The sequence below is a fragment of the Lepisosteus platostomus genome, chromosome 9, assembly GCF_059453375.1.
Source record: "Lepisosteus platostomus isolate fLepPlt1 chromosome 9, fLepPlt1.hap1, whole genome shotgun sequence".
NCBI classification, from domain to species: domain Eukaryota; kingdom Metazoa; phylum Chordata; class Actinopteri; order Semionotiformes; family Lepisosteidae; genus Lepisosteus; species Lepisosteus platostomus.
In genome coordinates, this window is record NC_142619.1 from 57,790,998 (window position 1) to 57,806,582 (window position 15,585).

General features: G+C 40.8%; 1 protein-coding gene across 3 annotated transcripts in view; it reads left to right on the forward strand.

Annotated features, from left to right (window-relative positions):
- The first annotated feature begins 1,521 nt into the window (after nucleotides 1-1,521).
- The window catches only part of plekhg7 (pleckstrin homology domain containing, family G (with RhoGef domain) member 7), a 31,041-nt gene continuing 16,977 nt past the window's right edge, over nucleotides 1,522-15,585 (forward strand). Inside the window, exons 1-6 of one of the 3 annotated variants that reach the window (XM_088645828.1) lie at nucleotides 1,522-1,855; nucleotides 2,627-3,471; nucleotides 4,569-4,591; nucleotides 12,236-12,354; nucleotides 13,353-13,393; nucleotides 14,430-14,525. In XM_088645828.1, the coding sequence (XP_088501954.1) occupies nucleotides 2,797-3,471; nucleotides 4,569-4,591; nucleotides 12,236-12,354; nucleotides 13,353-13,393; nucleotides 14,430-14,525 (954 nt within the window). In that variant the 5' untranslated portion in view covers nucleotides 1,522-1,855; nucleotides 2,627-2,796. Of the gene's footprint in view, nucleotides 1,856-2,626; nucleotides 3,472-4,568; nucleotides 4,592-5,486; nucleotides 5,944-10,590; nucleotides 10,796-12,235; nucleotides 12,355-13,352; nucleotides 13,394-14,429; nucleotides 14,526-15,585 lie in introns of those variants that run through there. The other 2 variants (XM_088645831.1, XM_088645830.1) reach the window with 2 other exon arrangements.

The window sequence follows — 15,585 nt, forward strand, 5'->3', positions numbered from 1 at the left end:
ACTGTGATTTTAATTTATTGTTCACACACAGAACTGCTACATATATCAAGGATAAGATTTACCATATAATAAAAGCTCCACGTACTGTACCAGTAAAATGAATAGAATTTGAATTTTCAGTGAATTGTTTTTGGTGTTTTGTTAAACAAGCATGCTAAAATGAGTATTGCATTAGAAATTACACCAGCCAGAGGGTATGGTGTGGGGTATACGCCTAACGATAAGACACAGGTGCTTGCTTTCTTAAGGGACAGCGAGCTGACAGTCTGTAAATCAACCATTAGGAATGGGGAAGCTAACAGACTGCTCAGACAACAGCACCAGCTGTCTCGAGTTACAGAGGCCTGACAACTCCCCTTTTGAAGATTTCCTCCATGCACCATGTTCTTTGCTGTTGTAGTTATTTTCTTATTCTAAGATACATAGTGTTCTTACAGTGTAGCCTGCCTTGTCTCTTTTAGCATTCCCTTAACTCACTTTGGTTTGTTTGTCAGCTAAAGCTGAGTCTTTGCTACAGTATGTTGCTGTAAGTGCAACATGGGTAAATTTGATTGCTGGCAAAATCCAGGTGCAGTGTAATGTATCTGCTTTGAGATGGGTACATCGTAGGAGCAGAGCTGTCACTTATCCGGAGCAAGAGGCAGTCAAGACAAACAAGAACATTTCTTGCGCTCCTCACCACTGTGATAAGGGAAATGGCACAAAGACAGAAATTCACGAGTCAACTCGTTCGCTGACAGTGTGCTTCTCACAAGTGCATGAAGGATTTGCGCTTTGAAAAATGTCAGGCATGAGATTCTTTTCTATTGAAATAATTTGTGTTGCAAAGCCCAGTATCCACACAGTAACAAAGCATAAACTATTTTCTTGACTTTATTCAATGGCAGTTTAAAACCACCACATAAAAGTGCAAAATAAATTGTTTTTTTTTATTTTCATTATAAGGCTGCGTCATTGCTGTTTCTCTTGCGGCAGGTAAGATATTTTATATAGCGTGTATAAAAGAACTATCGATTTAGCTGAATTTGTAGTAATCCTTTCCATACCTACTATTGCAGCAGGTTTTATTTTTTAAACGCCTCGCCTCCTGTCAGAAAATCCTAAGAACGTAAAATTATTCCGATCCAATAGTTTTAGAAATAACTGATTAAAAGGGCAACTTTTAAAGCAGACTATGCAGTCTGTAATTTTGTGCCATGCTGTTTTAGAAACAAGATGGAATTTCTACAGCAGAATTGCACTTAGTTTTATAGCACTTTTTTTTAGTTGTGTAATCGCTCCCAAGTCCTACAATTTAAAGTATTTTTCTAAGGATGTTTTCTGACACAACATATTTCCTCTCCACGCTTTCAGAGAAGTTGATAGATGACAAAACGTCCAGCAAAGTCTCCCTTGGACTGCTCGCCCTTTTCTTCAAACAGAAAAAGTGCAGCGAATATAAAAATATGGATCCGTTATGCCCCACCTTATCCTTCCCCTTAACCGAATGACGTCAACATATCTTAGTACTTTAATGGAACAATAAAGGGACACTGGTTAGTCCTGTTGTTGTCCAGATAGGCAAGTTACAGAGGTGTCCTTTTCAGCAGTGGCTACCACATGCATGAATCATCCACACTATCTACTGTAGTTATTAATTATGCAGAGATCGTTTAACCTACTAAGCATAATTCCACAGCGACTCCGCATCCCCGACCTTTGGCTTGTGAGGGAAGTAAATGCCCCAACACTGAGAGATCCGACAGACTCTCGGCGACTTCGCTGCGCTCTGGAGCCGCCGTGTGGGGTTCGCTTCAAACAGAGACGCTGCGGTCCACAGAGCGATTCTTCTTTAACGCTGGAATTGTAAAATACCGTAAGTTTCTCTTTACGTGTCATGTTTTTGTGGTTGTGTATTGTGGTTTTGAGGAAAAATATGAGTTAACAAGATCAGACATGGCTAAAACGTTTTTTTATTTTCAATTGAACACACATGCGCGCACATTCAGTTCAGTACATACACTACGTGGCATTAACACACAGCAATGAAATGCCATTTGCTGTATTTTCATCATTAATATTTGATGGCTTCGTTTCCTGAAATATATCCCATTCCTTGATATAAAAGATCTGCCACCACAACTTTCAGCATTCAACATACTGTACACGCATCTGTGTCTTACATAGGTTTGCGCATTAGTTCAGTTACTGAGTTGCGTTCAGTTTAGTAAGTTATTGAGTATGCTGACATTTAAGAGAGCCCTCACTTCAGGAAGAATATAAACGCAAGGTGTCGGAGATCCCAACGCATTAGTGACATCTTGTGGTCCCCAAATGTTAAAATCTCACAACGTGCCCGAGTATCCATGGGGACAGATCTGATGGTAGAAATATTTGCAGGGGGTTGCGGATTAAAACAAAGTTTTTTCTAATGAATGCACAACGTTTAATTAATTGGGCCACCGTATCTACAATAAACGGCGCGGTGGTTAATCTTTTAGACAGGCCGGCGTGTCAAAACAAATTCAACTGCCTTGACAAAGTTGAATTGCTGAAGGCGAGCCCAGCGTGACTATCCCCACATTAAGAACACAGGTGGATGCTGTCATTATGATCGTTTCACTAAGGCTTTTTCAATTGTTCTCAGGAATGTGCCTGGATTACCCACGGTTGCGCTAAAAAAAAACCAACGCATGACAGCATCTGGAGAGATGAAAAGGTGGAACTGAAGTCTCACGGAAATAAAAGCCTCGCCACTCCTTACTCTTTCAAAACGGCATCATGCATTCTGGCGCGGAGTGTCTAAGGTGAAACAAGATGCAGCAGCCGGCGGGGGAGATCGAAAACGCACAGGACTTTGACGAAGAGCCGGGCTGGACTCTCTGTTTATGGCAGGATCCGAACGAGGGGTCGGCGGGGCGCTCCAGTGCCCAAACCCAAACCAGCCCCGTTCTCACCGAGGACAAGGAGACCCAGACCTGCAATCCCGTGTTGATGAGACTGGCATCTTCCAAACTGAAGAGCACCATCCCGGTGGAAGAGGACAACAGAGCCCTCACGCCACTCTTCCAATTCGACAGACAAGCCCCTGCCAGGATTTCCACCTCCCCCACCCTCAGGAGAATGAGAAGAAGCATCAGACGCCCCCCGCTGGATTTCAGTGACCCTGGGAAGACAAACAGCACAAAGGCAGAGACTCCACTGGGTCTCGTTCCTCACTCAAAGAGCTCAGACAGCATAACACATCTTATTATTCCCCGATCACCTGCATACAGACAGAAATCTCCGTTGGCACATAGTCTGCCCTCCTCTTTAGGCTTCGCTGCAGGTTTCACCGAAGACCATGAGTCTGGTCTATCCCCATCCAGTGACAGCAGCGATGGACTCAGTACAGGCGGGCTGGGCAATGGGCTGGTTTGCAGGAACCCGGAGTCTCAGGCTGTAAGAGAAAGTTCCAGTAGAAAGGGTGACATTGCGGATGACTCTAATGAGGTAATTCCTTTTAGGTAGGCCCGAAAAAAAAAATCATTTCTGTTGGAATTATAATAGGTTGTCCGTTTATTCCATTAAGTCATTAAAGATTCCGACACTTTAAACTATCTGCTTAATTCAAGGTCTTGAAGAGAGTTGGGGGCATGGTGGAACAGAATGTGTGTGTTCTGATTGTAAACCATGGACTTGGCCATGATAAAGTTGGTTAGTCAACAGGATCTGTTGGAGAACAGAACTGGAGATTACCCCATTATCAGGGAAATAGAGGTTCACCTTGCCATTACGTCTTGGAGACAGTTTGCAATATGGCAGAACTTGGGAACAAGAACGTACAGCACATATCGCAGAGAGCCACCATATCCTGGAACCTTTTCCGCTGCTCATACCAGACCTATCAGGGTAGCCAGCCCATGAAGAGTGTTATGACTCAGCAGTTCCAACACTTCTCACATGACCCAGCAGTTCTAAACAAACACTGAGCTTCAACATGACACAGGTCCATGATTGTTGTGGAGTGTTTTCAGCTGTGCTCATAACAAGGTTCCTTCACTGGAGAAATCCTGCAGGAAAGGGGCTGTTTGCTTGAGGCAGGCTGATGAAATGTGACTGTATAAATCTGTGTGTGTGTTTGCAGAAAACCTATAAGGTCAAATTTCCAGGTTTTAAAGATGGGCTCAGTTCCAAACACATTTTATTTTAAATTATCTATGTGAGAAAGAGAAGGCAGTGGTTTAGCCTGGAGACCTCAGGCTTCAGAAATGATTCTGCTAGCACACATAGCAGTTGGTATTGGAGTGCAAAAAGTAAATCTCTCTATGTGCAGTATCTGTATATGCTTTAATATACACGTTCAATATATCAAGACAAATACATGGCTTGTTATTACTAATGCCTGTTTTTAAATGAAGATTAGTAAACATGGAGATTTATTTCCACCTGAAAATCATAATTCCTTTTTTAGTTTAAACATTCACTGGAATTCCTGTTGTATAGTTGTCCCACAAAACACTCCATTGTTTAAAATGATTGTGTCACTTCTGACCTGAGAAAAGTGTTCAGACATCAGTACTTAAATCAATTTATCTTCCTTTTCATAGGTGAATGAACCCATCCAGAAAAGGTAAGTGAGCAGAATTTAGTAAAATTTAGATGCTTTGAACATTCTGTTTCTGTCAATTTAAAAATATTTTTTGAAGAACTTTCACTCAATATGAAGAATGCAAAAGGAGGAGGAGTTGGAGGAACTCCACAGTACCAGATCCACTAGACCTGTTTGATAGCCATCTGGCCCACACATATGAAACATAAAAAAATGCTCAGACAGTAATATCTGATTTCTGACATTCACTGATCTATCAACTCTGTTAATAACAACCAAAAGCTGGTCAGAATGAACTGAATGCTCTTGTGTACCAGTTGTTTGTACCATGCCCTTTATTTTGAAATCAAATGGATTCCCAAAATAAACAAAACATTTTACCTTCTTAATTTTTTTAAATCCCAAACTCGGGATTTATCAAGAGGACAGACCGAGATTCAGTGGAAAGGGCTGATTGCAATCGTTTTGATATTTGTAATTCAATTCTGCAAAATACAAGAGTGCACAAAGATCCATTGTTTTAAAAAAACACTGATGGTTTGCAAGGAGATGGCTGTGTCCAGTAAATGCTCACTGTTCGCTGTACTGATTATTCCATGGTCAACACTGAGAATGAGCTGAAATACCTTGCTCAGCTGTGTGTAAAAAAGAAATGGGCTCATTAACATTGTGTGGATTAATCAGGCCATACACAACCTGACAAATAGCCTTTGTTATATTTTATTAAATTACAGTATTACATTTTCTTTTCCCATAATTATTTTTGGTACTTTGCCCAACATCTCTTTCATCTGAATTATTTCAGTAGTCATTTGAAAAGCATTAGTTTATTCATGCGTTTGTTATAGTGTTCTAAATCAAGATGTGGCAGCTTCGTATTCCAGTGTTCTTGGTCCTTAGAGTTAAACCTTTATTTTATTTGGTTTGAGAGCATACAGTAGTTCTTTTGGCTATAGTGATAAAACATAGATGAGCCCTTCTTTTTTAAGCTACTGTTAAATTGTTCAGAAGCTACAGTGCATTTTCTTTGTGATGTGCAGATGTAGTTGTACATTTGTTCTTTATTTTTGAAGACTGTGAACAAAAATAGGATGATCAAATGCTCAGATGGCGTGAGCACATAGTGACATTCATGATTAGCACCCACCAGAATTCTGAAGGTGGACCGTTTGGCCATTTCAAACATTCCTTCTGCAATGCTAATGCTAATATTTGCAGATTCTTTGTGCATTGACCTTTTGTTTCCATCTAACAAGTTCGTTTGAGCAATGCAACGAAAATCTGTGAATAATAGAAACCAAAGTGGGAACGTTGACGTGGAGTGAGAAGGTTAAATGTAGTTTTCTGAAGCAGAGAAATGTTATTGTTCAAAGGTAAGTTTTACACCTTAAAAATGTGTGTCTCTTCTCTATTCAATACCATATGTGTCACATAGTGACAATGTTTGTGTTTAAAGCAAACACTTGAGCAGTTAGAATGAGTGGTAATGACTGGTTACATTATAAATAAAATTATTCTATTTTTTTGTTTACTTTTACCTTGAAGTTTATTTACTTTGAACTTGGGCTTCATTATTTCCCCAAAGTCAATAACCTGCATTTTCTCAGGGAAAGTGAATTGCAAATGACAGTTTCTCAAGACCTTGCAGTGCCTTTTCCTTTGAATTCAGTTCAGGTGGCATGTTGCGATGGTGTTTGTGATCATGGCTGCGTAGATCCTGGGTTCAGTTCTGAGTTTGCCAGTTCTTCTCATGTTTCAGTAATTATTTTTAAGGTCCACTGCTTTCCTTCCGTCTTCCAAAGACAGACAGAGCAGGTTCAGTTTAGCTATTCTAAACTTTCATAATTATTCTGCTCTGTGGTGGACTAGCATTCCAGGAGAGCAGCAGTATGCCCTCGTCCTGTTTTGCTGACAGCAGTAAGTAATGCTCTGGACTCATAACTGGAAGGTTGTGGGTTCAAATCTCAGGTAGCACTGCTGTTCCATCCTTGACCAAGTTACTTTACTCAGATTGCTTCAGCAAAATGCTACATAAAGGGGCATTACATGTAAACTGCTTTGGATAAATGTCATGCAGATAATGTAAGATGAATGCATGAAATTAATTATGAGGTACTGTTCCTGATAATGTTTATTCCCTTCTCTCTTTAAGCCTTAATAAAGTGTGCTTAGTGATGATAAGATCACTGGAAGAGAAGAATGGCCCCCTTTTGTTTGTAACCTTTCTGCTCATTAGTAGCTTACTGTATGTTCCAAGGGACATCGGGGCTCACAGCCCTACTCCTATGCTATGAATAGTGTAGACATGTAGAAAGGAAGTTTTTAGCATCTCGTCTGAAAGACAGCACTCTTGTAGCACAGTTTCCCCATTCACTACACTGAGGCTGTGGTTTGAAAATACTGGTCCACTGGTCACCACAGTGTACCTTAGAGGCCTCCCATCCAAATTCAATACTTGCCGTAACTGCTAGTTACACGGAATGGGGTTGGGAGAGCTCAAACAATTAAAAGACATACAATACAAAGCAAAGCCAATAATAAACAGCACCTACCCAACAAATCTTCACGTACAGTACCATCCAAAACATACACCAGTAATCAAATCAAATCGCCGAGCAGAGTTCATGCATCACACAGCCTCTGGGTAGGTGCTGTTAAGGAACCGGGAAGTCTCACTAGTAACCCAGTACTGACCGGGAGCAGCCTTCCTTATCTCCTGAGATCTACAAGGATGACTTTTTTTTCTAGTTGAACATGTAGAATTAACAGTGGTTCCCTACACAACAGCTGTAAAGTACAATAAACTGTGCTGCTTCATTTGTATTTCTGCTCCGTGTTATTGAGCTGCCTCTCCTGACTTTTTAAACAGGAACAAACTTTTTTTATTTGAAAGAAGAGCCTTGGCACCAGTTTAGGAAAAATAATGCAAGCGCAAAACAGAGAAGGATGCATCTCTACAGGCCTACTTGACCTTTCCTTACTGATAACCCCTTGCCAGATCTTAGCGTTGCCAGCTAGGGTTGTATCCACCCTGGATATGGCTCCTCAAGGCAGTCATACTCATGTACAGTGTGGCATTGTAAAAACTACAGGCAAAACATCATCGCTTATTAAGCAAATGCTAATCTCACATTTCCCAGGAGTATCAGGTTGAAAAACAACTTGGTAGCACCCAAGATGGAGGTTTCTGCACTTAGGCTTTCCCTGAAATAGCCTGTTGATGTATTGTATACCTGTGTAACTTGTGATGTGCGGAAAAAATTTTGGTGGCTTAGAAAAAGACTTGTGTATGTAGGTGAAATTCATTCACTTTAATTTGCTAATGCAAGAATAAGGGAATCCAAATAGTCTTTTTCTCTTAGTCACTTTGTGGCTGACGAATACAGATCAATACATATTTATCTTTTTAGGCAGAAGGTACATATTAAGGCCTCCCAAGTCGCTGAGCCATTAAAGGTGCTTACTCAAGTGCAGGTGGCTCTATGGTCACGGGTTCGAGGCTGGGTCACCTCTAACTGATTCTCCAAGTGGAAGAGTGCTGTTGAGGGTCATCTGGGTTTAACTGGTCGGGGCCATCTTGGCTCTCAGCGTGCACAGTGACCCCTTTGGCCCCCCAGAGACTTGCAGACATGTACCACCATTGGAGAGGGTTGCAGTTGGAGCTTTTCACATTATCAAAGGCCAGTGCGCTTTGTCCATGTCTCATCCTGGGCTAGGTTATGGGGTCAGTTTTGCAGAGTAAAACTGGAGCTATCTTTGAACTTTGCACACTTTTTATAGGATTCGGTGTTATCTGTAAAAATGTGTCAGCTGTAATTTTCTCCATATAGTGCTGATTTATTATGCCTTAGTGATTCAGTGTTTGGGATCTAAAGAAATAAGAAGAATATACTGCAGCTTGTATAAGGACACTGATGGAAAATCTTCTTGAAATCTTCCACGATGATCTGGTTGAACCTATGTGCTATGGCATTACAGAGTGCATCAGCACACTTTGATGTCTTGAAGGGAAAACAATAGTAGCAATAAGACACTTTAAGCCTCAGGTTGCTTCTTAGAACCTCGTGGGAATCAAACTATCTTAATAAAGAAAGTGAAAGGATCAGGAAGAAGATCATATTCAAGTGACAGACATAGGACAAGAACATAAGAAAGTTTACAAATAAGAGGAGGCAATTATTTGCCTGTTTTGTAGCTTGTAGGTAATTGATCCAAAGATCACATACTGAAAGGAGCCAGGGTTTCAGCTTCAGCAACATGACTTGCTCTGCACTGGAAGACGGATGCGCAGAGGCCCGCCTACCATCAAGTCGCCCAACGTCCGCGGCTTGAGGGCATAGGCCTCCTATCGGCGTCCTGACCCAGCTGAGTCCGGGACTCACAGCGCCTGGCCCCGTCATCCCGTTTTTATTCCCCGTCCCTGTACTGGATCCTGTTCCAGTTTTTAACTCTGTCTTGTCTTCGTCTCGGATGGACCTTGGACTTCACCCCAGATTTCCCCCTGGACTCCCTTGGACTTGTTTGCCATGGCCACGCCCCCCGAGCACCAGTTCACTGTCGTCACGCCCCCCCCCCCTGTTTGTCAACCTGCCCTGATCCACGTCATCTCCTCCCCGTCGTCCTTCTCCTCTTACTTCCGGATTATACCGTCTGCATAGAGTCCAGAACTATGCTTCACGGGACCCTGGACCGGCTCCCGTTACAACGAGTGCGGTGTTACTGTAATTGGTGCGTGGGCTTTACGAAGAGTAGTGCTCGTGAGAATGTGGGAGCGCTTGGGTGTTTGTGACAGGTTTGGGTAGAAGTGCCTCCTACTCTTGGCACTGGCACTGAATCTGATACTCATGCTTCTTTTACATGCTGGCTGGATGAAAGATCTTCAGATCTATCAGATACTAGCAGCCACATGGGCTAGATGGGCCAGATAGTGTCCTCTTGTTTGTAACCTTTCATAAGCTCTTTATGTTTCGAGAGTGTTGTTAGTTTCACACATTTTACTGCGACCATTGTCAGCCATCAGAACCAACAGCTGTACGCTGTGTGGCTGCCTCCTTCCCTCATGAGCAACCGTCAAATGGTTAATAAAGTTTTAAAAAATAAGATTTCTGTTCAGTTCTGCCAGTGGATGTAAATAAATGTCTGGGGAGTATATTTTATATTTTAACCAACCTTAAGCCACAATCATGCCTGTCTTATCAGATATGACTCAGCTCACTTCCAATAAGTTGTGCATCATAATTTGACTTTGTCAAGCTTTGTTGCTAAGTAATACCCATGTGTTATGTTTGCTGTTCTTATTTAACCTACAATGAATTATTTACACATTTGTAGAATATTTTTAAACTCTATGCTTCAAAATATTTTTTTTTATTTTACAGCAGACTTGTAAAGCATACAGGTGTGGTTAGAGGTTTCCACACTCTCTTAAGTTCGCAACCTTGAATATTTGTTATTGTCCTTAAATTATCAACCCAGATACGTGTGCGGGTAATGTGGTAATTATATTTCAAAATTGTTCTCAACACTAGTTTGGAATTAGAAGTGCCAGTGTAAAATATTTAGTTTTTCAATTATAAGGCATTTTATTAATTGAAATTAGGAAGGGTTTGCTTTTTAAATCAATGTGTTTATTATTAATTTAGAATTTAACTTAATAACTTAAAAAATACTTTATTTTTTCTGCTTTCAAACAATTTTAAATAGAGATCTTAATTAAAAATACAGGAGGCATGTACAAACATTTATGAATGTCTGTAGATACAAATATGGACATTAAATGACACCTGAAGAAGGCTCCATGGCCGAAACGTTGTGTTTTCTTTCTTCTCTTCTCAGCATGGAATAAACCCATTACTTGTTCCTTTGCAGCCTACGTATGCTGAAGCAGCTCCCCACCTGAACATTAAATATTTCGCAATGCTGTAAATGTCAAGCTCTGGCTGTTTCTCTAATGGAATTTAGGGAGTGTCAGATCTGGAACCTTCAGAACAGCAGCTGGTGATGCAGACAGTGCCTGTGGCTTCAAGGCAGAGCACTGCTCTTTGTGTATTTCTTTGTGAAATTCCAATACACTGGTCTTCAAAGCAGTTTTGATTTTTTATATTTAAAAAACTGTAAAACATTTCAAAACTATGGACATTTCAAAGCAGAGTAACTGCTTTTCTCTGTGTGCCACAATTGAGGTGTCAACTCACAATGGTTTAACGGTGACTTGAATGAATACTTGTAAGTAAACGTCTGACTTCTAAATCTTCATTAACTTTCGGCAAAACCTGAAACATTTCAGAAATGCTCAGCACAAATCCTAAAAGGAGTCTATCATTTCCTCTTGGTATGTGTATAAGGTTGGCAGATGTTATAGAAGAGATGATTGTCCAGTGTCTCTCCTTTTATGTATTTATATATGATGTTTCTGACACTGCTCTCAAACGGTTCAAGTCTCACTGATTGATGTCACTTTGTCTTTCTTGGCAGTTTTAGGTCTTAAAATTGAACTCGTTAAGTCTGGTGTTCCTCAGGGCCAATACTGGGCCCCCTACTTTTTAGCATTTACATGTTTCCACTTGGACAGCTTTTAAGATCACATGGCCTCAACTATCATTTCTATGCTGATAATACTCAAATATGCTGTACATCCATACCAATCCTGACACTACTGTGGCTATCTCTATTCTATCTAAATGCATCTTTGACATAAAAACTTGAATGACTCAAAATTTCCTTAATCTTAACTGTGACAAGACTGAAGTCATGCTTATTGGCACCACCCATCAACTTTGTAAAGCCAATCCTGTAACCCTAGTTGTGGATGGTACTGTACTTGAGCTTCAATCTAAATTGAAAAACCTTGGGGTGATATTTAATTCAGGCTTTACATTCGACCCACATGTGCAGCATATTGTCAAAACATCTTTCACATATTGCTAGACTACGCCCTATTTTATTGCTAACTTTGGCTGAAAAGCTGATCAACACATTTGCCTTCTCCCCACTTGACTGCTGTAATGCTCTACTCGCTGGTGTTTCTAAATCCACATTGAACAAACTCCAGTATGTCCAAAATTTGGCAGCCAGCCTGACCAGGTCTAGTGCAAATGATCACATTACTCCTATCCTGGAGTCCTTGCACTAGCTTCCTGTCAAGTTTCGTGTCGACTCAAAATCCTCCTGATCGCTTATAAGGCTCTGCATGGCTTGGCACCTCAGTACCTGTCTGAACTATTATCGCCCTACACTCCACTTCGCAACCTTCGCTCTTTTAATTCTGGTCTCCTAACTGTCCCCCAAACCCGTCTACACTCTATGGGTGACAGGACCTTCTCCTGTTATGCCCCCAAGCTCTGGAACTCTCTCCCCAAGGATATCAGAGAGTCAACTTCTCTAAACTACTTCAGATCCAGACTCAAAACCTTTCTTTAGAAGAACCTTTATTTAACTGGTTCTGTTCTTTACCCCTCTGCTCCTACTGTATTCTGTACCAACATCTACTGTCTCCTCTAACTGTGTATTCTCCTCCTGCTTATCTTGTGTATTTGTTTTATTGTTGTTGTTGTTGTCTTTCTGTAAAGCGCTTTGAGAAGCCACCTTAAAGGCACTATATAAAATAAAGTTGATTATTATTATTATTCCCCCTCCATGACGCAGTTTTCATCTGTTGTTTCCCAGACTGCAGGAGCGCCGGCGAAGCTCAGTTGTGGTCAGTTTACCTGGGCTGGATATGTCTCCAGGGGACCTCTTTGTGTCCGATGGGGCTGCAGACTACCTGAGCCGCTCTTCATTGCTGGGTGAGACTCTTGTACCTGCTGTGACTTTCTACAGTCAGGATCTAGCAAACCAAACTAATGAACCAATTAACCAAACCAATTAACTAATTAACCAATAATTAACAGCTACCCGAGGTTTGGAGTTGCATGGCTTTAAATTAGTTTTGTTTTGTGGATTTCCCAGCTTTATGCTGCATTTGATTTTTAGCCTTTGTTTTCTAACACTCTTCATTTGAGATTCATCTGTATATATATATAACTATATATATAACTATATATATATAGTTCTGTGTGGTCTCAATGTCATCTTATAATATCTAATAATATAATAATTTGTATTAATTTTGAATTAACAAAAATTATTATAGTGAGAATCCCATTTAGGGTTTAAGACAAAAAACGTACTATCATGTTCACTCAAGGAAATCGCTGTAGTTCAGAGAGTACACGTACACTAGCTAAATACACGACTGACTAACTTGTAGCGCTAAACGCCATTAGTCATGTTGTACACTTTGTGAATATGCATGGAGTGGGAGATAACCTACTGATTATTCCTGATAACTTTTTTTTTTCATTTCTGGCACTAATAAAATAGAATATAAGGGAGACAAAATGCTCAGCAGCAGGGACAGAAAATCCTCATCATGTTCCCTCATTTAGAACAAAGCTTGCCTTTCATTCCTACTTCTCCTTGAAGTGAACAGCTTCTTTGTTTCATTTAATCTGGGAGTGCAGAGGCAAATTTAAAATGTGTCAATGCAAATCAACAGCATGGAAAGTGTGAACTGAACCATACACAACAGCGACATTTTTGTCTTTGTGTGTCTGCTTTGTTTTTTGGTGTCTGCTGTTGTATCATTTTTGAAAGTGCAATATGTGATTTCCGTATCTTACGCATCTAGGTCATTATCAAATTAAACGTTTTAAAGAAGAACAGTTAGTTTGTCTTTTACAGACAAATATTCTGTTTCATATACTGATAAAAGGACCGAGAATCGAATGTTTTGTTCTCATAGATACCAAGAAATCAAAATGGCCTTTCTCGAAACGTGGGGCGGTAAGTGGTGTTCTTTTCTGTTTTTGTTTTTTGCTGAAAGGAATTAGCATGGGCATGATTTCGTGAAGCACAGTGATGCTGAGAATGTCACACGAGGTTCTGTAGTCAGTTACAGACAGGTGCTGGACTATGTGACAGCCTTAATCAACAATAAGCCTGTCTCTGAAAGCTTGTTCGATTGGATAGCATGAACTGTAGGTATAGCACAGAATAGTTGCATTGAAATTATTCTTTAAAAAATTACATAATGATCCTGCAAGTGTAAATAATGAAATTGCAACTGACGTGTATCATGATTTGGTTGCTGCATGAAACACAAAGGATAACAAAGCAATGCAAGTCTAATCGACCCACATCTATCAGGTTATCATAACACTAAAGCGGAGGATTGTGTAACTCGTGTTTATAATAATTGGGACAAGTAGAGGTTATCTCTGTACTGAACAGTGGAAAGAAAAAAACTCAGAGTTTCAGTTGTTGAGCCTTCTTCAGGCATGAGGGAGAGAGAGGAAGGTAGCTGCTGGGATATAAAACAAAGGAGAACACAAGAAAGAGCAGGAAGGAAAGTGTAAACACTAATGGAGATCTGGGGGTTGAATTCCAGAAGTCCTGTGAAGAGCAAACGTCTGTATGTGAATGGGGAAGTTAGCAGTTAGGTTAGAGTTTTTTTCTCTGAAAAAAGGAAAGCCATTAGCCTGTCCTTCTGCGATGGTGGAAGGTCTGACCCTAGTTTATGGAGCTTCTGAAATAAGAGTCCTGGAATCCCTGAAAAAGACGCACATCTCCTTTTTCTTTCGTTTTCTTTCCCCACCCCTTGACTTCCTATTCCTCGAGCCATTCTCTCACTCTGCCACACCTGAAGAGGTGCCCCAGCCAAATCGTCATGTTTTTTTTCCTTTTAGTATAGTTAAACCTCCCTTGCTCATTAAATATTACACTTTTAAGCCATGCTTAATGCCCAATGTGCCTGCAGACAAATGCACTGCAAATTTGCTGTTTTCACATGTTGCTTATTTCTCATTGTTTGTGTTGTCAGACAAAAGACAAGATGAAGCTGGTACCTGACATGGAGAAATATCTTTCAAAACTACAGATTCAAGACTGGAGTGATTCTGAGTTTCAGAAGTACAAGGTGATTTTCACTGGGGGGGTGTGTGGCTGAATTTGCTATGATGTTATCCGACCAGTACCCAAGAGATCCTGTCGGAACAGTTAAGAATTTAAGAAAGGTTACAAATGAGAGGAGGTTTTTTGGCGCATCTAACCCTTTTGGAAGTTTGTAGTTAATTGATTCAAGGAGCTCAATCCATCCATCTGTTGAAAGAAACCAAGAAGCCAACAACATGGCTGGGAATTTTGTTACTGTCACTGTCAGGCTCCTGCTCGTCCTGTTCCTAGTTTCCCTCTGTATTACGTGTTCTTCTGGTCTGTCTCATTGTCTGGGGCTATATATTTCCGGGTCTCCCTTTCCTCCTGGCTCAGCATTGGGATGGCATGTCGAGAGGCTCTCCTCACCATGTCGCCTCACGTCCGCTGCCTGAGGGTTCTCGTCTCTTTTCCCGACTCCACCCGGTACCTCGAGCCCGGAGTGAACTCCCGGGTGTGCTCCGTTACTGCTGCTACGCATAGGGTCTTCCTGTCTTGCCGGTCTCTCTCCATGGCCAGCCTCCAGCCTCCATGACAGTTACATACTCCCACGACTCTGTTCTGCTTTTAAATGCACTTAAACACAGTTTCCACTAGTGCCCCGTGTTTTGTGTTTCATGGTACGTTTTGAAGAAATCCTCTGGGTTGACTTTGTCCCCTCATAATATTCTCTGTTCAAGATTTTAAAAAATCAGCTGATGGTTAAAAAGTTTAGTTCCTTTAGCCCTTCAGTGTGGGGCACTGCCTTAATCCCCAGAATGTTTCTAGCTGCCCTTCTCTGAACCGATAACAGAGCTGCAATACCTTTTTTACAACATGGTGACCAAACCTGTACGCAATATTCTAAATTGAGTCTTGTTAGAGCATTATACAATTTTACCCTAACGTCCCTTGATTTAAATTCTATGGTTTTAAGTGTCCCCCACATCATCTAGGAGATGTCAACATAAACACCCTAGTCTCTTTCATAAGTAGCCTCTTCTAGCTCAACATTTCCCATTTCCTTATAGTCTGTTTTTTCTACCTGCGTGCAATACCCTACATTT